General features: G+C 43.5%; 1 protein-coding gene across 1 annotated transcript in view; it reads left to right on the plus strand.

The window, feature by feature from the left end:
* Window positions 1-20,382, plus strand: part of LOC147888587 (NAD-dependent malic enzyme 1, mitochondrial-like) — a 106,542-nt gene extending 86,160 nt beyond the window's left edge. Inside the window, exons 7-19 of the mRNA XM_087392456.1 lie at window positions 4,482-4,585; window positions 4,675-4,758; window positions 8,213-8,319; window positions 17,781-17,892; window positions 17,982-18,095; window positions 18,229-18,294; window positions 18,430-18,502; window positions 18,633-18,719; window positions 18,833-18,887; window positions 18,981-19,052; window positions 19,216-19,278; window positions 19,391-19,505; window positions 19,631-20,382. Coding sequence (XP_087248582.1) covers window positions 4,482-4,585; window positions 4,675-4,758; window positions 8,213-8,319; window positions 17,781-17,892; window positions 17,982-18,095; window positions 18,229-18,294; window positions 18,430-18,502; window positions 18,633-18,719; window positions 18,833-18,887; window positions 18,981-19,052; window positions 19,216-19,278; window positions 19,391-19,505; window positions 19,631-19,702 — 1,124 coding nt within the window. The 3' untranslated portion in view covers window positions 19,703-20,382. The remainder of the gene's footprint in view (window positions 1-4,481; window positions 4,586-4,674; window positions 4,759-8,212; window positions 8,320-17,780; window positions 17,893-17,981; window positions 18,096-18,228; window positions 18,295-18,429; window positions 18,503-18,632; window positions 18,720-18,832; window positions 18,888-18,980; window positions 19,053-19,215; window positions 19,279-19,390; window positions 19,506-19,630) is intronic.
* Window positions 20,383-26,025: the final 5,643 nt, after the last annotated feature.

Raw genomic sequence — 26,025 nt, forward strand, 5'->3', positions numbered from 1 at the left:
AGACAGTGGCGCCCTATCACCTTCCTCCCGACTGCCTATAAAATCCTCGCCAAGATGATCAGTAGCCGCATTCGACCCTTGCTACATGACTTGATCCATGACACCGAGACTGGTTTTGTCCAAGATCGCAGCATTTTGGACAACATCTTCACATTCTCAGAGGCGACGGAGTGGGCCCAGCACAGTGGCCAGCACCTTGCCATACTCCTTGACTTTGAGAAGGCGTACGACAAGGTAGACTGGTCCTTCTTGGAGGGCACACTTTCTCGGTTCGGTTTCTCGGACGAGTGGATCAGAGGTATTGCTAGCCTCTACAGATCGGCCTCCAGCCGGGTTATCATCAGTGGCAGGATGGGGGAGAGATTCACCCTCGAGCGCTCGGTACGTCAGGGCTGCCCACTTGCGCCCTACCTCTTTCTATTTTTTGCGGAGGCCATGACTCACTTCCTATGAGCCCGCATTACTGGTCTCCGAGGGATGCGCCTCCCTATTCGAGACGATGCAGAACTTCTAGACTCCGAGTATGCAGACGACACGGCCTTGTATGTGCAAAATGATATCGAGTCACTGGAGCGAGTGAGACTGTCTTTAGAGGTTTTTTGCCTAGCCGCTGGGGCGAAAATCAACTGGCATAAGTCAATTGGTTTTCTTACGGATCCGGGAGCCAGCTCACAGTGGGGTATTTTCCTGGGGTTTTGCTGGATCCCTAGAGGACAGACGACACGTTACCTCGGATTTCAGGTAGGGCTGGATTTCACGCCGGCTCAGCAGTTCCTACCGGTCCTAGTTTCCATACGACGGAAGCTAGCCTTCTGGAGCACGGCTTGGCTATCTCTGGCAGGCAGGGCCCTTGTGGTCAATCAGGTCCTTCTAGCCACCGCTTGGTACGTGGCATCTTGCTGGTGTTTCTTGAGATCGTGCGTAGCCCAGCTAAGGACACTGGTGCGAAACTTTCTGTGGTCTAGCTCAGATGGTTCCGGCACCACCAGAGCCCGGGTCGCCTGGCAGACGGTCATTCTCCCCCAGACAGAGGGCGGTCTTGGCATCATAGATCCAAAACTGTAGAGTCAGGCATTACTTGGCAAGTTAGTCATCCGCGGTCTGACCCCAGGAGGGCAGACGTGGAAGCTCTTGCTTCAGCATGGTCTCAGCGCGTGTATCCCCCCCTAGAGAGGGGGTGATTGGCAGCCGTCTATCCGGTGGATTTTCACTTCAGCCCCGTTGACTCAGCCCTGCTCCCCCTTCCTCCGCGGCCTCGTCTCGGTTTGGAGGAAGTTGCGGCACAGCCTCTCTCAAGTTCCCCCCAGCTGTCGAGAGGAGATAGACAGACAGCCACTGATCTGGAGCAGCCAGGTGACAGATGATACAGATCGCCAGCTTGGAGAGAGATCCCATATCCCATGGGCGCTCTGGGCGCGTGGGCCTGTGCGCTCGCTCCGGGTTTGGAGGGATGTCTATAGCCAGTTGGGCCCAGGCGAGCTGGCAGCAGCAGTAGGTACGGCACGTGGGATCCAGGCTCGGCGAGCGGAGATCGATGCTGCCATTCCTGCAGGTTGGAGGATTCCCATGATCACCAGACAGCTCCTCCCAGTAGATGAGAGGTGGCTAGGGCAGTTCACTCCCCGCGGCATTCCTTTGCGGGCCTTTTCTCGAACTCCTTGATTCACTTCTTCTCTGTCGCCGATGGTAGCCGTCTCCAGAGCAAAGAGGCCGTGATCGACCCCCAGCTTCCCTGGCAGCGCCTTCGCATCATAGGGTTGCAAGGGAAAGCATGGCATATAGACCCCCTGATTGTTCAGGACCAGGACTGGAGACTCTGGATTTGGGAGGGCTGCTCCTTGACAGAGGTGGAGTCGGACCCAGGGGAGTGGCGCTGGCCACCACTGGAGACCTCTGAGAACCCTACCCCCTTCTTCTCATACAGCGCGCGTACCGGTAGGTGTGCTCTAGGGACTCTCCAGCGCAGGCTACCCACCCAGGCACATAGTTGGTATGCCCAAGGGATATCTTTGGTCTTTCTTCATACATTCTGAAAGACTCTTTGGGCAAGTTGGCGGCCGAGGAAGATCTCTTACTTTCTTTGGATGGTGGTCCACAAGGGGCTACCAGTTGGGAGATGGCTGAGGCAGATGGGGCAGGAAGGGCACTGCCAGAGGTGTTTTCAAGAGGAGTCGTCCCTAAAGCACTGCCTTTGGAGCTGTTTGCATGCTCAGACAGTGTGGAAGGGAGTCATGGGGATCTTAGCGAGGGCTGCACCCAAGCTAGGACCGGTCACTTGGGGAGCCGTTTGCTGGTGCAGCAGCGAGATGGGACATCACTTGGCTTATGAGTTCTCTCGGCAGGATCCAGTTTTCTTCATCACGCAGGCCACCTGGGCATACATGGAAAGCTTCCCTTGGCATCTGACAGAGACAGATGCAGGAGCGATGACTCGGTACCCAGTTTGGGAGATCATAGGGAGTATTGTAGGCTGGCATATTTGGACTTCCAGATGCGCGCAGACCTTAGGAGATCAGGCTTCTTCTGCTACCCAGACCCTAGCAGACATCTGGAGCACGATCATTCACACGCTCAAGGGTCAGTGGGATCAGATTCAAGGGGAGTCCCGGGCAGGGAAGGAGAAGTGACGGCGCTTCCTTCGCGACTGGGACCATCAAGAGCTGTTCTTCCAGCACTCTGCTCAGAGTCTTCAGTGGCATTACTCCCCCCCACCGTGGCTGTTTGTCCACACTCAGATGATTATGCCTTGAGAGGCTTGTAATTATTTTGTTACCACGGGCTGTATCCGCTTTGTGATTACAGCCCGCTGGCCTTTAGGCCTTCTTGTACTCTCGTTTTCAAGCAATATAACTAGCACTACTTTTTGCGCAAAAAAAAAAAAAGGACCAAGGGAGGTCCTCCACCTGAGGGAAGCACCTACTAATCCAGAGGGAGAAAGAGGCTGTTATTGACTATGACTGGCTGGAATCAAGGGGCTCCTGGTCTGCTAAATCTATCCCGCACTACTACTTACCTCTACCGTGGAGTTTGATGAGTAGTAGAGAGATGAGAGAGAGACCCTATCAATCCAAGGAAGAATTGTTATTCCTTTTCTTTTACATCTCATTTTTCTCTGGGCAATCTTTGGCAAAGTTTCCCAAAGAGTCCATACATGCAGCGCTGGTCTTGTCATTCTGCAATCTTAATCCTTTGCCTAAAATGGGAGCTATTTGGAACTTGAAGCAATATAGGGTCCTCAGTGATGTTAGGGTCACATACCCTAACATGGGGCACCCCATCCATTGTGATTGCGCTGAAGAAGGCAGTGGAGGTACTTTGCTAACCACACCAAAAAGGCCCCGATGGTAGGAAGAAGACGATGGTGCACCTAAGGAAGTCCATGAATTAGATGAAGATGGAAGAGATTCTTTTGTCTTCCTCAACTGGATCAAAACCCAAGGAAAGAAAGTGAAAAAGATTTCTGAAGATAAGGGCTAGGGGACTGGCCACCAAAACAAATGAGGTAATCTTTGAAGAATAAAAGATCACTCGTAAGAATCCCTCCCCGAAAGTCAAACATAAAAAATAGGCACAAAGAGATTTGGGGGAAAGGCTGCCAACATCCAGCTTTTGGAAGGAAGAGAACCATGGATGTGTGCAAAGAGAGTGCTTGTACTCTCTACTTCAACGTCCCTCTTGAGCTGCTGTCTGCAACTTGTCTTTAAAAAATAAACATTTTCTCATGGCCTGTGTGGTGGAAGAGGGATCAGTGGAACACGAATCCATTTTCCAACCTGAAATGGAAAGCCGAATTCAAAGAACAATCTGCTACCTACAAGACCTTGAATGAGAGAAAGGAAGGAGAAAGGAGCTAACAGAAAAACAAAGGACTGAACTAAAGAAACTAAGGCTTAGACTTGGCAAGGCTAGGGACTGGGCCAAAGGAAAACTAAGGGAGAGGCTAGAGGTGGGTGAGGGAGAGCGAAGGGAAGGTGTTGAGGAGCAGAGGGGGGTGAAGGGGATGAGACAGTGGAGAGAGCACATGGGGGAAGGGGGCTGTACGGAACAGCCATGTGGTGTAATGAATTATTTCTACTATTGTGACACCCTGCATCTTTGGAGGCATTCAATATAGTATCTGTAACTATTGGGACTATCAATGTTCAAAGGCAGCTCATGCTATGTTCAGTTTGCAAAATTTTTGAGTTAGTCTATTTACATTGGTGTGCCATGAGTACTGTACTTCTAAGCTTATCAACTTTGGAGCATGAATTCATGAGTCGGCATGATAATCTGCTCTGTTGTTATCAGAGTACTAAGGGTATCTTTGTACGTGGATATGCTCTGATTGTCACAATATTGACAGCCTTGACATAAATGGCTGTATACACCATGGATTATTTGATTAATTTAAAGATTGTGTTGTATCATGAATCAATCTAGCTAGAAGGAGCCTTTTGTCAAGATACTATACTATACTGAGATTTTTTACGTTGATTCAGATCTGGGACTGCAACATCCACGATTGGATGGGGAGGAATATTTAAGTATTATAGATGAATTTATGGAGGCTGTGTATACACGTTGGCCTCATGTCATTGTTCAAGTAAGCAAGTTTTCCAGCGGTTAATTTATCCATGCAGTTTAACAATGCATGCACCCTTGTTCTGATTTGATACGGCACACATTTTCCAGTTTGAAGATTTTCAAAGCAAATGGGCGTTCAAACTTTTGGAGCACTATCGGCATACTTGTCGGATGTTTAATGATGATATTCAGGTCTGTGACACATGCTTCATTGCCGTCGGTTGTGCTCCTTACGTTTTTAAGAAGAACTCAGTCTACCTTGCACCATCTTTAAACCTTTTACTGTGGAAGAGGAATTATCATTCATTCAGTTTAATATAATAATGTAAGGTGGATAATCTCATTCCAGAAGTGGAGGTAACTATGGAGTAATTGGATCATGGAAGCACAGAGACGTATCCTGTTCTACTATAACTCTTAAGAAATTTTATTCGACTTTAATAACTCAAGGCATGAAACCTCATATAAAATAAATGGGCAATCCAGCCCCGTTTGGACTCTTTCACCCTTGAGGACAGTTTTTTTACATCATTCTCTTCTAGATGGTGAAGACTGCTTGGTTGATTCCATTACTTTGTGGAATTTTCCTTTAAATCCTAGCCTTAGTACCCCCATGTTGGTGCATCCAAGCAGAACTTATGGGAACATGTTTCTGGCTACTTTGCACTATGGAAATCTACCGTAGTTTTGCTAAATCTTAAAAAGAAAAGGCCTCCAGAGATACCATGCCGTTTTTAGAGGAGACACCTAAGAATTTTGATTGCAGCAGAATTTCGAATGTGCATTGATAATTTTCAGGAATTCAGTTGAGGGAAGAGAAGTATATAGAAACACACAGTATTGTGGTAATTCTCTCTCTTTCAATCCCATTTGTTTAGTCCTATTGGCAGATTTTTTGTTGTTCTTCCCACGGACGACTACTGCTTTGCTTGCTTTAGCAGGCAGGACTATTGTGATCGAAGCATGATTCATTTAATGAAAGGGAGGATTTCTCAGGACATTTTAGCTGCTTTTTGTTTTGGTTACAAATGAATGAACTTCTATCAAGTATGACTAAAATACATAGAAACAGGATAAATTCCTATAAAAGCCCCATGCAAAATCATACAGAGAACAGCTGCTGCTCGTCCCTATCACGTATATCCCCTTTCTCAGCCTCTTCCACCTTGGTTTTGGTCACTGATTCACCCATACAGCTTCTGTATTGCTGTACGATTCTTCTCCGTCCGCCATTCTGCTAATGCCCACACTCCTCCCACTTGCCATTCCATTTGTGCCTGCCCATTCTTTTCCCACCTGCTTCAGTTCTCTGCTCTCTCAACTCTTGCCTACCTATTTCCGCCTGTTGCTTCATCGTCCATCCTGCTCTCCTTCCCTTCTCTTTTCTTCTCTTGCCCCTCTTTTCTTCTCTGTGTTATTAGCAGCAGCGCTCAAGTGCAAGAGAAAAGTACAAATGCAAGTGAGGGGACATCCGTTTGAGGGCTAAATCCTAAAACCCTACCTTGGTCAACCCATGGGGGAAAAAAAAGTTTAAGGGTTGCCTTTATCCAAGTGAACTATAAGTGCACATTGTGCACACTATCACACAAACTAGCCTACAAGGCCATACCAGGGGCTAAAACCTATCAGACCCCCCTCCATGGTATGGGTAAAGTCTTTGGAAACATCTCAGAGATACCTGGAACTAATGCAATGGTTTGCACATGTTCATCCAAGAGGATATAGCAACCTATGAAAGTACAAGGATGGCATAATCACGTGACAAGACAATTGAATATCTCTTGTGCTGAGAGTCCCCTTGTGACATAGTGAAATATCCCTTGGTGACAGTCTCCCTGAGACATAGTTTACATAAGATAAGTGAAATATCCCTTGCTAACAGTCTCCTGTGACATAGTGATAATGAACCTCAATGTGCTTAGTACGCACATGAAACACTAGGTTTTGTGCAATGGTTAAAGCGCTCTAGTGTCACAATAGATACTAGTGGGAGATGTCTGACCAACATCAAGATCTGCAAGTAGTTTCCATCGCCAAATACATTCCACAGTGGCTGTAAAAGCTGCCAGTGTACTCAGCTTTACAGCTAGAAGTATCAACTATAGGTTTCTTTTTGTTGAACCAAGAAATGCATGAAGCTCAAGCATAAAACAATTGCCACTGTGTGACATTCTAGTGTCATAACATCCAGCTTAGTCACTATCTATGAAAGCATGCAAGATAAGTGAAGAGTCATGGCCATGAGAAAGCCCAAACCTTGAGTGCGTTTCAAGTATCGAAACACGTTTCATAGCCTACCAATGCTGTGCTCTAGGACTATGTATGAATAGCTCAACTAGGAAACAACATACTAAAGATCTGGCCATGGGTGACATCCATATATTAGGCATTCAACAATCTGCTGATAGAGAGTGGCAACAAATGCTTCAACAACATCATCTATGGTGAAATGGAAACCAGGCTCAATAGGTGTAGAAACTGGTTTGCAGTCCTCAAACTTAAATATTTGTAAGAGTTGGCAGAGATGCAGAGCAGTGGGCAAGATTATAATGCATGGCTTCACGCTCGGTCTGGAGCCCTGAAAGCTTGCTTCAATGGATACTTCTTGAGGACACCCCCTACACACGAGAGGATAGTAGCAGGAGTCTCATCGGAATCTTCTTAGAGTCTTCCCTCATAGGAAAGGGGTCACCATTTATGAGGAGTCTATAGCTGCTGGATTCATACGAGTCAGCCCTCGATGTTGTGAGGAGTTCAAGCTTCAGACAGGGCCCTGGCTAAGATCTCGTAAGCGGTGTCCAACACAGTAATCGGTCTCCACTGGCTAATAGCCGGCCGATCGCCTCCCTTCCAAATCAAACAAATCCAACCCTGGCTCAAACAATGGGAAAAGAGCTAGAATAAAAAATTTTCGAAAAGCAAATGGCTTGCGAGAGATGAAGCTACTGAAGGCGGGGGCAGAAATGCACTCTGAAGTGTGCGAGCAGGTGAAGAGAGGGTAAAGGCAGGAGAAAACGAGATGGGGGCAGAGCAGCTGCACGGGTGGGGTGGCAAATCAGCAGTGAGGAGGGTGGAGAGGTGTAAGTAGGGGGGCGCAACTCAGGGCAGAAGAGCACACAAGCAGGAGGAGCTATGGCCGAGGCGAGGGTTGGGCCACCAAGAGCTCGAGCAGAAGTGACAAGGGCATCTTGATCTGATAGATAGCAAGTACAAGGTGCTGCTTTTATAGGCTGAGGTAGCCTTCTTTTCCACACACACATATCTCATGGATGGTGTCTATGAGATGATGTCACACAATCAAATCTAATCTAATGTACTCCCAAAGGTCAAGTGACCTTTCAAACTCGCAAAGGACAAACCCAAACCCCTTTTCCACTGGCACCCAAACTAGAGGCCTAGTTCTCACACTGGGCTATGAAATACCAAAGATTACTCCCATTCCCATTTCAGAAACCAAGGTCGGAGTCTTCTATGATGCAACAGCCTCCAACATGAAATTCTTCCTTGTTCTTATTGTCCTTAATCTGATGAATTTTTCTTTTCTGCTAGAATAAGTATGTACGTGGAACAGTGTGTTGCAGCCTGATTTTCAATCATGTGATTAGCAAGTCACATTTGTCAATGTCTATGTCAAACACTGTTGCAGGGAACTGCTGGGGTAGCAGTTGCAGGTCTTCTTGGAGCAGTGAGAGCTCAGGGCCTGCCTATGTCAGAATTTGCAAAGAAAAAAATCGTAGTTGTTGGTGCTGGAAGGTATTTTGGCTCTTTTATTCCAAGATCTTGAGGTGATACCCCACCGTAGCTATTCTATTTTATTGAGGTTCCTAACAGAAGATATATACCTGAGATTTCACTTCATTTTTTAAAAATAGTTTGAGTCTTGTGCAACTGATAAACTCTAACATAAGTGCATTTCTTTCTGAGTAAAATTGCCTTTGTAGAGAACAATATGTTGAATGGCACAACAAGCCATCAAGAAGAATTTGGAAATGGAATGTGCTTTCCTTGTTTATAAAATTTTATATTGAAATATAGAACTTTGACATTTTTCACGTTGTGTCAGCATTGTGACATAGATTCTAGAACGAATTTGTGGATGCTTCTTTGGCACTTCTCAAGATACTATAAATTGTAACACATCCAGTTTAGATCCAGTTTGGAAAAAGTTCGATGAGTTATGTTTTTACTGATTTCCATGCTTTGTTTGGAATGTAGGTTAGCATATGATTCCTTTTTATGAAGCTGGTAATCCAGACTGGGATGAGTCATGCCTTATATATATGCAAATTCCTCATTGTAGATTTGTCAAATGATTAAATGGTAGCAATATTAGTTCACTATCAGGCAACGTCCCATGCAACCTATAGCATCTAGCAATTCTCTCTGGACTTTCCTGAGTTTCGTAATGAAGATGACGTTGTAAAGCATGCATCCACATCTCTGGGTGATGATGTTGTTAAAGCATCCATCTACATCCCTGGGTGATGACGTGAACCACGGCAATTATGTCATTGTTAGATGAATAATTTCTCTGATGTTATAGTCAAGTCCTTCATCTTTCTATCTAACTCACAGGTATCCAAGAGTCTTTCTCCAACTGAACCAAGTCCTTCATCTTTCTATCTAATTCACAGGTATCCAAGAGTCTTTCTCCTCTGAACCAACCACGCTTTCACGACACAGCCTGAATCGTATTTTTTCTCTGATGTTATAGTCAAGTCCTTCATGTTTCTATCTAACTCACAGGTATCCAAGAGTCTTTCTCCTCTAAACCAACCTCCCTTTGCAGCATGCTTTCACGACACAGCCTGAATCGTGTTTTTTCCAACATAATTCTGCATTCCTATTCATCCGAAGTGTAGAGACACATTGTGCCCCAGGTCCGTAGAGGGCTCCATGCTATAATTTATCTACTTACTACGTCTTAATCGACTATCCCTAGGTGCATGGTTAATGAACTAACCCTGCTTGACATGCGTGGAGGCCTCAAAGTCGTCTAGTCATCTCAAACACCTAACATCAATGACCTCGATAGCTAAATCCTTAACCAAATCCTCATAAAACAACATAACAATCAATTATTTACACTTATATACATTACCATTGGTCTCTCTAAGGAATTTTTGTCACAGACCCATCCGAGGTCATGCCTCATTGTAATTGGAACTTATTATTCCTTCCCTCTTCAATCATCAACGTCCTTGATGTTGAAATCTAGGAATTCTCTCCGTATCCTGTAGATTGATTCCCTTTGATAGAGGAAGACCATGCCAAGAAAACTGCATCGTCGGTATCTTCCGGTTTTGAACAGTCCTTTGTCCTCGGTCTAGGATTCTTATTGGCCTAAGCGCTGCATTTTCATCTAGTTCCTATAACATAACAATTCCGTCAATTAATGAGCAGTTGGTTGCAAAAATCATTTCAATAAAGACACATGACCTTGCAACCTTGTGGTAATTCTAATCAATAGGCAACCTCACCTATTCTCTTTAGAATCAACCATAGCCTACAATATTAGGGTGATAATCTCGTGCATTGTCATGTAGCTAGGGATTCAGCGTGTCAGAGGAATCTTGAGAAAAACTCTCCCCTTCTTCAAGTTCTCCAAAAGATCTTGTCTCATCTGCATATGCCTTAGCTCTATCCATATCTTGTTGGATGTTTGACTTGTAGGAAAAAATGTAGCATTGCAACAACTTCAGTAATAAAAACCTTCAGACTCAAAGAAGCTCCCTTAAAAAGAGCTAGAAAACAACCAAGGTTGAGGCGGAAAGTGCCATCTCAACTCTGTAGAGGACTCCGAGTAGAAGGGGAAACCTCTGCATTCCCTAAGGAAAGTAACCCTCCTAGCAAAGGCAGCCCAAGAGGACCCCTGCATGCTCATCTAGGTGCATCTAGGTTGCATTTCCACTTTGAGCGTGCTCTCGCAGGTTTTGTTCAATACTTAATAAAAGTCTTTTTCATGGGAAAAAAAAACTCCAGACCTCTATCTCCTAGCAATAGCATATAAAAGGAAACTATCAGGTGACAACAGATAAAATCCAAGAAAAGTCTTGCTTATAGAAAGACGGCGCCCACCAGCAGTCATTTTTAGATCAGAGAGCAGAGTATGCCTTTCATGCCAGAGAGTCATTTTGGACGGGAGGTAGGTCAACAAGCAGTTCTTCTCTACTCTTGGCCTCAGACATAGTAGGGAGAGCGTCTCACAGCTTGTTGACTCAGGCGGATTTCTTCAGACACATCCAGATGTCATCTTGCAGGTTGCCACTGATTTCTATGCCTCTATTCTTATAGCAGATCTTGAAACTCAGGCCACCTACCTGGGTTGGTGACAAGGGATATGACTGTCTCACTTGATGCACCCTTCACAACCGTAGAGTTCAGGACTGCTCTCTCTACCCTTCACAAGGGCAAGTGTCCTGGTTTAGATGGACTTACCTTCTTATTTTTCAATACTTTTTCGAATCAAATTGGGGATCACGTTACTTCAGCCTTGCAAGGTGTATGGGACTCGGGTGAGATGCCCGACTCACTTATGGAGGGCCTCATTCATTTGATTCTAAGAGGAGGTTGCAAGAATTTAGTGTCTCAGTGGAGACCGATTACCTTGCTGGGTACCTTGTATAAAATCCTAGCTAAAGCTATTAGCCTTCGTTTGTAGTCCTTTCTCCCAAATCTTATTCTTGATATGCAGACAGGATTTGTGCATGGCAAGAGCATCTTTGATAACATTTTCTCATTTTGGGAGGCTTTGGATTGGGCCATGCATAATGGCCACAGGCTCGCTATTCTACTCTTGGCCTTTGAGAAAGCCTATGACAGGGTAGACTGGGGCTTTCTGGAGGGCACACTTACTCGCTTTGGTTTCTCAGATGCATGGATCAGAGGGGGATGAGCCCTCTACAGATCAGCCCACAGCAAGGTTCTTATTGGTGGAGTCAAGGGTGACAGGTTTGAGATTACTAGATCAGTCCTCCAGGGATGCCCCTTAGCCCCCTTTCTGTTCCTATTTGTGGCTGAAGCTATGAGCTATTACATTAGAGCTCAAGCTAGTATTGTAGCTCTCAGGCTTCCTTTGAGGCAGGAGGATGAGCTCTTAGACAGTGAGTTGGCAAATGATACGGCTGTTTTTTTGGATGCCACTCCACAGACACTGACTTCATTCAGGACGACATTGGCTTTGTTTTACATTGCGGCAGGTGCACACATTAACTGGAACAAATCCAATGGCTTTTGGATCAGTGATGAGGACACTCCTGACTGGGGGAATGACATAGGATTCAGAGGGGAGTTTCCGTCAAATATCTGGGATGCCAGGTTGGGGTGGGCATCTCTCCGGCACAGTAGTTTGCTCCCGTTTTGGAGAGTATTAGGTGGAAACTCATCTTTTGGAGTTCTGCCAGACTTGACCTTGCGTCCAAAGTTGTGGTTGTGAACCAGGTATTATTGGCCACTGCCTGGTTTATTTGCTCATGTTGGTGCAGATCTAGAGGTTGTATCGCTCAGCTCATGAGACCTATCAAGAACTTCCTATGGAGCGGTTTAGATGGCACCTCACATGTTGTAGCCAGGGTGGCTTGGGAGACCCTCATTCTCCCCACACAGGAGGTCTCAATATTATTGACCCGAACTTGCAGTGTATGGCCTTGCTCTACAAGTTCGTAGTACGTGGATTGATGCCTGGACAGGAGCCCTGGAAAGATTTTTTCTCACGCAGCATTCTTTCTTGTACCCCATCTCATGGGGGAGATTGGATGGATAGCATCAGATGGATACTTACTTCAGCCCATCTCAAATCTCCCCCTTCCCCTCTTATGGCTACTATTTTGAAAGCTTGGGGCTGCTTCAGAAACACTCTTCGCCGAGTTCCGCCTACTGCTCGTGAACAAATTCACAGGCAGCCAGTCATGTGGAATGACTCGATTTTGGATGACTATGGCAGGCCACTTGGAGTGTCACATTATATGCAGTGGTCTAGATGGGAGAGGGGACCTTCTTCTACAGTAGGCGCTTGGCAGGTCTTTATGAGACTTCCAGAGGATGAGAGACTTACAGCAGTTGGCCACCTCAGAGGAAGTGCAGTCAGGATATAGCAGATATAGGCAGCCATTCCGCCAGAGTGGATTGATACAGATGACATGCCGATCATAGAGTCCACTTGGTGGGGAGCATTTTCAAGGACGGGCATTCCGTTACAGATTATTGCCCTGCAGGATGCACATGAGGATACCCTAGTCTTTGATGTTCAGTCGGGAGGCAGACTTATCAGATCTTCTGATGATATTCTTTTGAAGGTTTCCTTTCAGCCTGTCACGATTGCTGGTTTCATGGAGTGGGGCAAGGACTCACAGTGGTATCTTGATCCCGATCCTCTTCTCCTTGTGCTAGGGTCTTGGAGACTTTGGTTATATGGTGGTTCCCCTATTAGGTTCTTGCAGTGGGACCCAGGGGAGTGGGATTGGATTGATGAGGGGCACCGAGAGAAGAGCTTCCCCTTCTTTCGCTATACGGTTAGAAATGCCTGGAGGTTTCAGCTCAGCAGTAGAGGTTGGAGGCCCTCCAGAGAGCCTCATTGGGATAGTTTTCAGATTTTCGCAGTTGTGTAGAAAAACTTTTGGTGTAGGCTCTGGAAATCCCTCAGGAATAGAAAGATCACTCTTTTCTTTTGGCTTTTCATGGAGGGATTGCAGTGAACCTGTGGAGATCTAGGTTCGGGGCTGACCCTAGGGACTTATCCTCGTTGTCACATTGCAGTTGAGTTAGTACAGCATTGCCTTTGGGAGTACAGACAAGCAAGAATGATCTGGAAAAGTGTTGCTAGGATTTTCAGTATCTTTCATACAGCACCTTTCTATATGACCTGGGGTTCAGTGGCTTGGTTATCTCTTACTGGCTCTCAGGTGTTTTTTGAGGCACATGATCCAGATCCAGCTCTCATTGTACGGCGACACTCAGTGGAGTCTTGCTCCCTCCAGGATGTTCCCTTCACTTTTTTCATAGCTGCTCATGCCTCAGTAGATACGTCTTGGGAGATTCTGGCTAGCATTGCAGCTTGGCATATTTGGAGAGCCAGGTATACAGAGGCGATGGAGGGTATCCAGGTTCACGCTTCCCGAGCTATGGCCAATATTTGGACCGCCGACACAGTACACACTCTGATGGCCATATGGGCGAGCATGCAGGGATCCTCTAGAGCAGCCACTGCTAGGAGAGTTACTTTTTTCAGAGTTTGGAGAGGATCTCCTTTCTTCTCTGAGTCTCCTCAGGGTTGAGGTGGCATTTCAGCCTCCGCCTTGGTTTCTTATTAGGCCAGTTTGACCTGTTTTGTTTCCTCATGCATTGCATGATGTACTCCCGCATTTGAGCTTGCTCTTGCGGTTTTCATTCATACTTAATGAAGTAATATTCTTTCAAAAAAAAAAGAAAGAAGCATCCTTGACTGTAATTTGTGCCCCTTATACAACATTGGGTTAGCTTTGAAACCCTTTGGAGCAGGAAGAGGCAACCAAACAGAAGACAAATCTAAAAGTGCAGAAATGTGCTCAAGGAAGCAATTTTGAGGGTTATGGACTGCCCAATAGTCCAAATTTATTTCTGAAGCACATTTTTAGAGAACTTGTTATCACATTTAATTTCGTCTCCCAGATTTCATTGCAAAACCCAAAAAGCAAATGCATGCACCTTACTCTATCCTATCTACACATGCAAAGGTGCTCTTAAAAGAAGAGGACATTAATTGGACCAGACGGGGAAGCAGTACAAAAGTGGGCCACTGGAGAGCTGATCTTGTAGGAAGGTACAAAAAATGTGAAGTATAGTTTGGCATTCGGCTTTAACTGGATTTTGTGTTGCACCATTGTCATATTGCGCATCTGTCAGTAATCAAAGACAAAAAGCTGTTTGTATTAAGTAGATAGATTTTTGTATCACACTTTGTCTATATGTTTGTTACAAGAGATTAGGGAAGAGGGAGGGGAAACCATCACGTATTCCTCCTCTTCTGAAGCCTCCTACTAACCACGGATTTAGCATTTTCAGATTTTTTGCTTTCCTCTGAGCTCTTTAATTGGCATCCTCTTTCTTGAGGTGCCTTAACTGTATCCAAAGTTAGGCCAAACAGCCCTTAAGTTAAAATGCCAAACAGCCCTTAAGTTAAAATCTCATACTCCCCTGAGTCAGAATCATAGTCATCATACTTGATGAAGATGCATCTTTTGATTCTCCATTCTTTTTAGTCTCTTAATGGTTCGAAAACTGAGATGGTCGGGGGTGATGCAAGCAGAAGTGCTAAAGTAGGAGGCAAATAGTCTCTTATCTACAGTTTTATCTCTCCCGTGGAGAATTCAGAATGGGTGTCAACTGTAGTCACACCAAAGAAGGGAGGGAAGTGACCAATTTGTGTGGATATGCAACCATTGAACGCCTACATAAAGACGGATTTTTATCCCCTTCACTTTCTATGATGAGATTTGAGATCAAGTAGCTGCATATGAGAGAGGTACACTGTATGTGATGGGTACTATGGTATTACAATATTTGCATTGCAGAGGAAGATAAAAGGAAAGAAACATTTGTGACACCTTGGGGGACACATGCATTCCGACTCATGCTATTTGGTTTTTCAATGCACCAACCACCTTTCAAAGGTTCATGTGTGAGGTATTTGAACCTTATTTGGGGAAGTTCATACTGGTCTTTATAGATGACTTTTGCATCTACTGTTTGATTGGAGAACATTTAGAAAAGACTTTTCTGGCTCTAAAGAGAATAGATGATGCTCAAGGAAGTTTAAATCCAAATAAATGTCATATAGCAAAAGATAGACGCATCATTCCAATCAAAGGGATTGAGATGAACCCTGAGAAAATCTCAGCAATAGAGGCAATTCTAGCACCAAAAACAAGCCAACAATCGAAGACTTTCTTGCAGAAGGTCACATATTACGGAAGGGTTTTGTGGAAATTGGCTTAAAGGCTTCATCCCTTGCATCAGCTAACAAAAAAGGTACTGAATTTGTGTGCATGGGACAGAACCAAAAGATGTTTGAGAAAATAAAAGTGCTACAGAGCGGGCCCATCATGGTTCCACCTAACTGGGAGAAATATTTCTTCATTGGTGTCAATGTGTTTGAGGATGCCATATCACGGAAAGGAGAGAAAGGGTATATGCAGCCTATAAGACTAGCAAGGACTGTTATTGATGTTTGCTAATAATGCAAGTTCATATCATACTTGCTGCCTAAGCCCTTTGTCTTTTTGGAAAATTTAGTGACGATACAATATCTTACAAAGAAGCCAAATTCTGGCAGGAGATTGCTAATCTGGGATAGATGGTGGTGACCTGGGGTGTAGTTGCCTGGGTGATGGACAGAGGACCACCTTGTCGCTATACGAGGATTTTCAAGGGAGTATTGCTACAAGTCTCACAGAATAGTAGATCACATCTATGCAAACCCCAGACTACACAGGGACACAATCTCCTCTTCTCTTGTTTCTGTACCCTTCCAGGAGTTGTATTTTTACCTTGGTGTCTCAGTAGCGCTAGGCTGTTTTCATCAATGATTTCTTAGTAAAAAAGGAAAAGCATAAGTTGGGAGAAAGGAGCACCAAATGGGGAAGAAGACTACAGTGAGATAATCATTCCAAAAAGCAAGATCCCCTTTAAAAACAATGCATGGCCACTCTCTGAAGTAAGTGTCCTCTGCCACGTGGCATTTTCCTCCTCAAATTCCCAATCCTCAACCCCCCATCTCCTCTCATCTTCAAGAGTCATACTACACTACTATTCATGTGTACACTCACACTACACCCCTATTCACACGTACACTCACACACTCACAGGACCTCTTTAGAGAAGAAAAACTTCCCTCAAGCTACAAGAGTACAATGGTCAAAATCATCAAAAGAATGGCACAAGGTAGTTACCACCTCCTCCTTGTGCTGTATGTCCCCTCTGATGCTGGTGTTTCACAGATAAGGATGAGCTGGGTTTCTCCAATGAGAGTGAGCGAGTAATCCTGCCGAGCCAATCTACAGGCTCTCCCTACTGCAACAACAGACAGCTGGCTACCTTAATTGTTGCAAGGCAAGGGCCACTGTTAAGCATCGCTGGTATACGATTATGCTCATGATTGAAGATCTTTGTTAAAACTTAAAGGAATTCTGGGCAAAAACTAACAGCTATGGCATGGCACCATGCCCTCTGCACGTAGTCACCTAGTCGGTGGATGGTGGCTAAGTAATGGGACTGGTCATGTAAGACATTGTAGCCATCATTGCCAAGTTGGAGTTGCTTTCACATTGCCCTTGTCATAGTAGCTTCAGTTGTAGCTAGTTTATCACTGCCACAATTACCAGAGCCTCAGCCCCCAGTCACATTGAGTGATATTGCCACAGCCAGCAACGTCCACAGCACAATAGCATTAGTAGCAGCCACATACAGGGCTTTTTAGATGGATATTTATAGCTACAAAATAGAATTACATTGAAAACAGGCCCAGAAATCTGTCTAGGGCTCCTCATGGGCTATAGTAGTATTGATATCCTTCTGAACCATGCTATGATGCTTGATAAATTTAATGTTTATGCATGAACTCTTGAACATTTTTTGTGGTATTAAGTGCGGAAATAACCTGAACATTCCTTCATATTATCAAAAGAAAAAGTACTATATCTTCTGAGGAAAATTACCTTTTGTCATGGTTTCTTCTAAGCTATTCCTTCATCTTGGATGAGGATATTCTCCAACGCCTTCAAATACATATATTAATGCATGTTGTTGTCAATATGACACTTGTAAAATCGAATATGGGCAATGCTTGCTAATGGGCTTTGAAAACTTGATCTGGAATATCTTCTTGAGGATGCCTTAGTTTAATGAAATTCTCATGAAGCTTGTTCTCTCACCTTCAAATGGAATAATCTGAGCATCCCCTTCATAGGAAATCTTATCTTGTCTCAGTATTAATAGAAGATCTGATCGACGCTTTTCATGACAACTGAGTGACTAAGTCTGTCAGCTATGCATTCTCTGATCTGGTGGATGTCATGTTGACAACTAATAAAATATCACAGAAAAATAGTCTGGAGATTGCACTCTGAAGGAGTCAAAGTTTAAATAGTTTGCAGAGACGTGCTTTTTCCATTCTGGAAAGGCCTTACCCTGTAAAGTTTGGCTTCATGTGAGGTTTTCCATTTATTTTTTTGGAATTGCAGTGCAGGAATAGGAGTCATAAATGCAGCCAAGCAAGCAATGGCAAGGATGCTGGGTGGTACAAGAGTGGCAGATGGTGAAGCAAGAAATCATTTCTGGTTAGTTGATAAAGATGTAAGTCTCATTCTACCCTGATGCCAGTTTTCCATAAGAACTATGTGTTTGTCCATGTGACTTAAATACACAAGTATGATGATTTGTAGGGGCTTATCACCAAAAAACGGGATTCTATTGACCCAGAAGCAGAGCCTTTTGCCAGATCTGTTCAAGAACTCAACTCTGAAGGCTTGAGAGAGGGAGCTTCAATTGTTGAAGTGGTACTTGACTCCTATCCTTTCAACATTGGGGTGCATCTCCTTTAAGCAGAGAACTCCATTGAGTTTCAAGCTTTATTTTATCAACTTTTTATGCTGCAAAACATAATAAATGGTTCTCAATTTGCATGGCCAGGTGAAAGCTGTTAATCCTGATGTGCTTTTAGGATTGTCTGGTGTTGGAGGCATTTTCAACCAAGAGGTGAAATTGTTATTAAGAATGCCTCAATCATGAGCTTTCCCCAGCCATCTGCACAGACATTGTCAACATCTTGGTTCCTCCACCGTTTGTACTCAATGCTATGATCACTCTTACGTTCTGGTTTTTCCTGGCCAGGTCCTTGAAGCCATGCATCAGTCCACATGCACCAGGCCAGCCATCTTTGCAATGTCCAATCCAACAAAAAATGGTATCCTTTCCCTCGTGTATAATCATTCCAAGCTAACCAAATCCTTCATGTGTTCTTAGGATCTCATTCAGATTCAGGAATTCTTACCAATATCTAGAAAAGGGCTAATTTTTTGTGACTTTGGTATCAGCTGAGTGCACTGCCAAGGAAGCTTTTGATCATGTTGGACCTCACATTGTTTTTGCTAGTGGAAGTCCTTTTGAGGATGTAGATCTTGGTCTGAACAACCCTCCCTCTACTTTTCACATAAGTTGTGGTTTTTATTCATGTTTGGCACTCTCAAAAGTGTAAATAGGGTTTTAAATCTGAATTTGTCCTGTGTCTCTCTAGGGAATGGGAAGATTGGCCATTCAAATCAAGGCAACAATATGTTTTTGTTTCCTGGGTTTGTACTTTCCTATCATAAAGTGTCATACAGTTGATTTTGCTTTAGCGTTTGTTTTAGTTTGTTGAGAGATGAATGATTTCTCTTGGACAGGATTGGTTTAGGAACTCTTCTATCAGGAGCACGATTAGTATCTGATGGCATGCTGCAGGCTGCAGCAGAGTGGTATCTATCTATGCTTGCGCATTCATGCCTGTGCCTTACTGACTGGGGAAATAGTAATACTCGTCTAGAACTGCTTTTGATGCTACTTGGGAAGACTGCTATCATCCATGAATTTTATCATTCTTAGTTTCTTCTCAAAAGAAAGACTGGCTTGCTCATGCAGCCTTGCATCTTACATGAAAGATGAAGAACTACTCCAGGGTGTCATTTTCCCATCTATCTCCTGGTATGATTTGCATATTGTTGAATTTCTTTGATGTATGCATATATATTAAGTGCTTGCAGACCTTGGAGCCAAAATTTGACAGCCACACATCTCTTTTACATTGGTGTCTCAGTATCCGGGATATCACAAAAAAGGTTGCTGCAGCGGTCATCAAAGAAGCAATAATTGAAGGTCTTGCTGAAGGACATCAGGATAAAAATGCAAAGGAGATGGCTGAGATGTCTGAGGTAAAAAGTATTTAAAGTTCTTGTTTGGTTTGCCTCAAGTCAGGAGTGGGAAATCCTTGATTATAGTGTGTTATTTGTTTACTTCTCCTCACTAAAACATTCTTGTGCTCCCTTGTGATCTATAGGAAGAAATTCTGAGGCATGTGGAGATGAATATGTGGTCACCAACTTACTCACCCTTAGTCTCTGCAAGGTGACTGTGTCCGGGTCGATATTGCACTGATATACCAAAAAATAAAAAAATTGTTTGTTTGTGAGGGAGGGAACATAAATGAGCTGTCTAGACCTGATTTCATATTGTTTAAACAGCTCAAAGACAGTTTATGAATATAAGGACAGTCACCCTAAAAAACAAAGAATTCGATGGTCCTAGACATCCAACCACCTTGCTTTGCTTTGTTTCTGTTGTCTTGTCCTTGGGAATAGGTGAGAACTTGGCACACTGGATTTTCCATAGATTGGTGTCTGATATGCTTTCTATAAAGAACTCTGCTTGGGAGAAAGCAGTCTGGAACAGGACGAGGAACCTTAAAGCAAGTCAAGTTCTACAAAGAGCCTCTTAATGAGGTCCCAGAGTGTGTAATATTATAAAAGATGCCTGTTGATTGCTTGAATATCAAAGAAATGGTGAATTTTGTGGACCCTTATGCTATGTGGGAGCTTAACGAATAAAAACCAAGCCTTTAAAGATAGGTTGAGTCATTTAAAAAAAGATTGTGATGCTCTCACGAGGCTTAAAGTTTTTCCTGAACATGGTAGGATTGGTGTTTTTGTTGGAAAGAACAAGGAAGGCATATTTTCTAAGCTTAATAATAGATTCAATGGCAGCTTAGTTAAAAGCAGACATAGCTTAAAATGACATGTTGAAAAGACAGTTAGTTGATCAAGGGGTGTTACAAAGAAGCAAGGGAAGAAAAGACAGTTGATGAAGGCATCATTTCTAAGTTTAATAACTAAAGATTCAATGTCAGTTTAATCAAAAGAAGGCATATGTTATAATGGAGGCTTCATTAACCCTACCTTTATAAAAGTGGTTCTGGTTCGTCTAACAGGGTACAATTTATATAATAATACCAAGGCACTTTCAAACCTTTTCTTTCCATCTAAGTCTGTGCTCTTGGAATGAGAACAAATCTTGTCTTGGATTTATTTATTGGTCTCAGATAACGTTGACCCGACTAGTAACCTACTTAATTGGATGGGAAGATCAGCATCAGACCCAGGTTCAAAATCCAAGGATTGTATGCTAATTCCCATTTATATGGGAGTAAAAATACGTTGTAATTTGGATATTTCTTTAAGGATATTGAATTGATTTGGTTTTATAATACATGATGCTCTCATGTGCTCTATCTTTCTCTCTACCCATTGTCTTAACGTAGTTTTGTTCCATCCTAGTCTAGCAGCTAGGTGGAGCTTGAGAGCTTGAAGACAGCTCACCATTTGGAGCTGTTTTGAAGGAGAATGTATTTCACAATGTGTAACAGGGAGATAGTTCTCTCTCTCTCTCTCTCTCTCTCTCTCTCTCTCTCTCTCTCACTCTCATCGTAGCCGTATAGTCCCGTCGTACCTGCCTCTCCGTACAGTCCTGTTGTATCTGCCGTACAGTCCCGTCGTACCTAACTCTTCGTTAGTCGTACCTCCGTTGTACACTCTCTCCCCGTAGTACCTCTCCGTACAGTCCTTTCCCTCACCCCAGGCTGAGCTGAGCCCTTTGGCTTAGCTTGGGGGTTAGCGTCAACAAAAGGGCACATCAAAGTTTGCACAGGCCATTATGGAACTCCCGAAGATAAAGACTTTCGCCTCTACACCGATTAGAAAGCCCTCCTACTCTGACGTTGCAGCCTCCATATCGACACCCAGCCCCTATGCATTGCACTACAAGTGGAGGATTGGATCTGATCCACAAGAGCAAATATACTTTCTACAGCAAGAAGTGAGAGAGCTCAGGCTTATGGTTGCAGCTCTTGGAAGAAAGGTGAAGGAGATGGAGAGAAAAAGAAATCAAGAAATTATTATGGGAAAAGGATTTTTATGGGAAAAACTATCATAATGTTGATAATAATTTTCTAAAGGGCAAGGAGTTATGAGGAATCTAGAAAGTGGAATCTCAGACCCCTGTGTAGGTTGGGATGTGTCTATTCATGTGGTACTAATGAAGGAAATGGCTTAGGCTTCCGACTATAAGCTATGGAGATTGAGGGAAGAAGGCATACTGGTGCAGACCATGTGAAGCTAGTGATTGAGGAGTCTTTACGAGATCCTTTCTGGGTACTTTACTAGTCGAGGTGGAAGGGGCTATCCAAACCCTTGAGTTGGAAGTTTCGGAGCAGGCAGGGGTAAGAAGTAGACAACTTTTGTTGTCTCTAGGTGATTGTCCTTCTAAGCTATCCTTTCAATCGGTTAAAAGGAAACATATGTGAGTGAAACAGAGGATAGAATGATTGATAAGTAGGGCAGGCTGGTTTCTGGCATGAAGCTGATGTATTCATATTGAAGCTTGGTGGCAATGTGGGTGAGTCGGGTGAGCAGGATGAGATTTGGCAAGTCAGTCTGAGGCCAGTTCTTGTGGAGTATTGAGTGTAGAGCATTGGAGAGTCAAAGGCGACTGCTGGCTAGGCCCTTGGAGGGAGAGTAGACTGTGTCTGTGCATCTATGGACTAGAGAAGCCATTGGCTCCCAACTCCTACCTTCTGCACCCACTGCATCATGAATGAAAAGTCAGCCCCAAACGCCTTTGCACATTGCTGTAGTGTCTAGTCCTACTGTGTCGGCGGGTGAATCCTCATATCAGGTGGCAGCTGGATCATGCATACTGCTAAACCTAAGCCCGGTCTCTCTGAAGAGAATCCCAGCTAGAAGAAGGCCGATGAGCCATGCGCGTACCACAGGTCCAGCCCATACAGCCCCATCCACTCGTCCATCATGCGAGACAAGTGCTCCTCTATCATGTCATCGAACATCTCCAGCATCCAATTCTCCTCTCCTATGGAAGCAAACTCTATGCCCCGGAAGGGATGGGTGCAGGAAACGACCACACTAAATGATCCCCCTTTGCGGGGCTGCATTGCAGTTGTTTGTTTCTTTTAAAGTTATCCATTTTGAAGTTGTCGTTATTCTTTTGACTTCTTTTTGTACATCCTTTCTGACTATGAACTGTTCATATTTGAGTGGGCTAGTCACATATATCCAAGTCTGTGTGTGTTCCTATTGGATGTGCTCTTTTGAAGTTGTCGTTATTCTTTTGACTTCTTTTTGTACATCCTTTTTGACTATGAACTCTTCATATTTGAGTAGACTAGTCACGTATATCCAAGTCTGTGTGTGTATTCCTATTGGAGAAAATGCTAAATTTTTTGCTAGTCCTTGTGCTCTCTATATTGTTCTTATTCTTGTGTAGGTTGGATTGGAAATTGTTGTCATGTCAACATTCTTGTTTTATGGCCCTAATTGCACTTCTTTTGGCGTACGGAATATTGGTGTCAAATGTCTATTTAGGGTTTTGTTGTAGGCATTTGTGTTGTTGTGCCTTGTTTGCATTCCTCTGTCTTTTTGCTAGGAATTCTATCCACTTTTTTTGGGTGAAATTTTTGATTGATTATATTATATGAGTAGCAACCTCAAAATAAGGTGCTACAATTACATCAACTGAAAATTTCAGTATATGTCAAAAAGACCTCATGATCTATGCAGCGGGTCTGCAAGCAATCAAAGAAAGATTGTTGTAGAGAATGCCTAAAAAGCCAAACAGAGAGAAAGTAGAATCACCAAAGACTTTACAATTCCTATATGTCCATAAAGTCCATAGTGCCTAGGAGCGAACCCAAACGAAGAAAAGATAAAACTCTGGTCTGGATGGATGAAACCCAAATAGCCAGAAGAACTTTCCAAACAGAACAGATGGGAATCTCGCTCGCAGGCGCTGTCGAAGCAGATAAAAAAACTCATGAGAGCACGGACAATGCCAAAACAAGTGAGGCACAGTCTCCGAAGAAGCATAACATCTGTGGCAAAGTACAAGAGCAATGTGTCGATGAGCTAATAGCTGTCCAGATGGAAATACTCCCAAAAGAACTCGCCAAAAGAAAACCTGTTGCCGAAGCGGTACTTTATAGGCCCAAAATTGCTGTAATCTTTTCCTCCACCACTTGGCTGGGCGATGCATTCGCCAAACAAAATCACCTCTCTCTGAAATCCAAGGTTGAGGCAAAAGGATTTTATACAATGCAGGTACAGTAATCTGAGATAGCCTCGAAGGACGAGAAGAGGACCCTGGAGAAGTCAAAGTCCAATCTTCCAGCCGGTCCTGGAGTTCCAAAGGAGGAAGTGGAACAAAAGGCGAAAGCATAGAAGTAATTTGTCGCCACAAAGGACAATAATGAGAGCCCAATCCATATGTAGTGGCTGCTAGAGAAAAGGGGAGCATAATACCAGCATCATCTATAACATCAGCAACCGAGGTGATGCCTTTAAACGAGACAAAGTAGGAACGCTGAGGTTCCTGTAAAGCTAGGAACTCTATCCACACACAGTCTTTGTTGTTGTATGCACTCATGCCCATGAAAACTCCATCAACACCATTTACTAGTCCATTTTATTGATTTATATTTCAAAAGTAGAATTACACCAACATACCTTCTTTTATTTCTATTGTGGATCTTGTAATATTTTTGAAATTTTCTATGCTGATTCACTGAACTGGTCAATTGATTTAAAATATATTTTTATCCTTTTGCTAAGTGATTAGTTTGGAGATTCATGTATAAGAGATGAGGAAAAATATGCTCCGTTGGTGGTGGTCGTAAACATAGTTTGTTTATGTAATCTATTTGTCGTTGTGTATGAATGCACTTTTTTGAATGAGTCAAGTCTGTTGACAAAGTCGTCATTGTTTTGTCTCAAAGGTACAGTTAGCTCATAGCACTTTGGTTATGTATCTGCCATGCATTCCAACGTAATTTCCTCAGTCTTAAAGACCCGTCAATTCTTTACTGGTTTTCCTTGTTAATCAAAAACTCGCATCACTTTGGTCCTTCACATTTTAAATTTGTGAGTAGGCATCGTGGTTGCCAAGGTCAATAAGAGCCACAGAGAGAGAGAGAGAGAGAGAGAGAGAGAGAGAGAGAGAGACTTGCATTGTTCTTGTGGCATATATTTTTTACTCTATAGGCACCAAATAACGAATAGAGTTATGCTCATCGGTTGCCTTTCAAAACAATCTATTCTATTACCCACGGTCGGGTAAAAAAGCTTTTCAACTCAGGGTTGTGCCTCTGAGTGACTGCGAGTTCACACCCTCAAATTTCCTACCTACACACACGCAGTGCCTAATTGGCAATCTTTACATTGGCTTCAATCTAGCTATACAGTCTATCCCCTGCACGACCAGCAGCCCCTTAATGGAAGAGGGCATTACCCACGATGGGAAAAAGCTTTACAACTTGGGGCTATTCCTTTGAGTGAGAGTTGGCATCCTCGAGCCTCCCACCTACACACATGTAACACCAAATTTAGCTGTACAGTCTATTCCACCAGCAAGATCCAACAGCCCCCGCAATGGAAGAGGGCAAACCCTTTTATAGCCTTTTAGCTATGACTTCCTCCTGGATTCTCTCAGCCACTTGCATGTCGAACTTGTTTATGTGCTTTTATTCTTGCCGTTTCTCCTTTATCCCATTAAGTATTGTGGTTAAATTGCTTTACTCATCAACTATGTGTCTGAGTGTTACCTCTCTTCTTTTCTCACTTTGCTCTTAACATTGCTTTCTTGAGTGCTTCTTTCAAGCTATTTTCCTTTTCATGGTCACCTCTTTTGTTCAAAATCCTTTTCGACCTTCTTTTATTATTCTCTCAACTTGATGTGGCTCATCATCTTTGGTTGCTCATTATCATGTAAGCTTTCAAAGATCTCATGTTTATGCTGAGCTTCTCTCTTTGTTCTAAATCTGCATTCATCTTTATTAAATCACATTTCGTATAAGCTCAACAAGTAGTGGAATGCTAGCTTCTCCTCATTTTGATGGTTTGGCATGATGGGTTTCCCATCGTATTCTTTCATTACAAGAGTTCATCATGTGGATTCCTTGTTCACTATGAACAAGGCATGCTACTATTTATTATGTTGTTAGATCAACGGGTGGATAGTGAGACTGTGACCATCAACTAGGTAATAAAACTACGTTGAATTTATGTTTCTTGCTAAGTAACTAGGTATGTGTTTCTATGTGTCATTCTTTTGGTTTGTTAGAAGTCAAAAACTAGTGGGTGTTTTGCGATCATATCTACCGTTAGGTGTCTTTTCTTGTATGAGAGATCATGGCTTTTAGGCTCAAGTAGGAGGTCTCAATTTTGTATGCTTTGTGTGATTTTTGGCCTGCCCTCTGGTAGCCTTATCAACGATGCAATTTTGGCAAAGCAGAAATTAGGCATTTCTTGAATTTTTGGAAGTGCATTTTTCCTATTGGCTCTTCTTCATTGGACTTGAAAAAGTGGTTGACTTTCTCTCTCTCTCTCTCTCTCT

The sequence above is a fragment of the Dipteris shenzhenensis genome, chromosome 21 (assembly GCF_047967505.1).
Source record: "Dipteris shenzhenensis isolate YYH24624 ecotype China chromosome 21, Dip_SZ_1.0, whole genome shotgun sequence".
NCBI lineage: Eukaryota > Viridiplantae > Streptophyta > Polypodiopsida > Gleicheniales > Dipteridaceae > Dipteris > Dipteris shenzhenensis.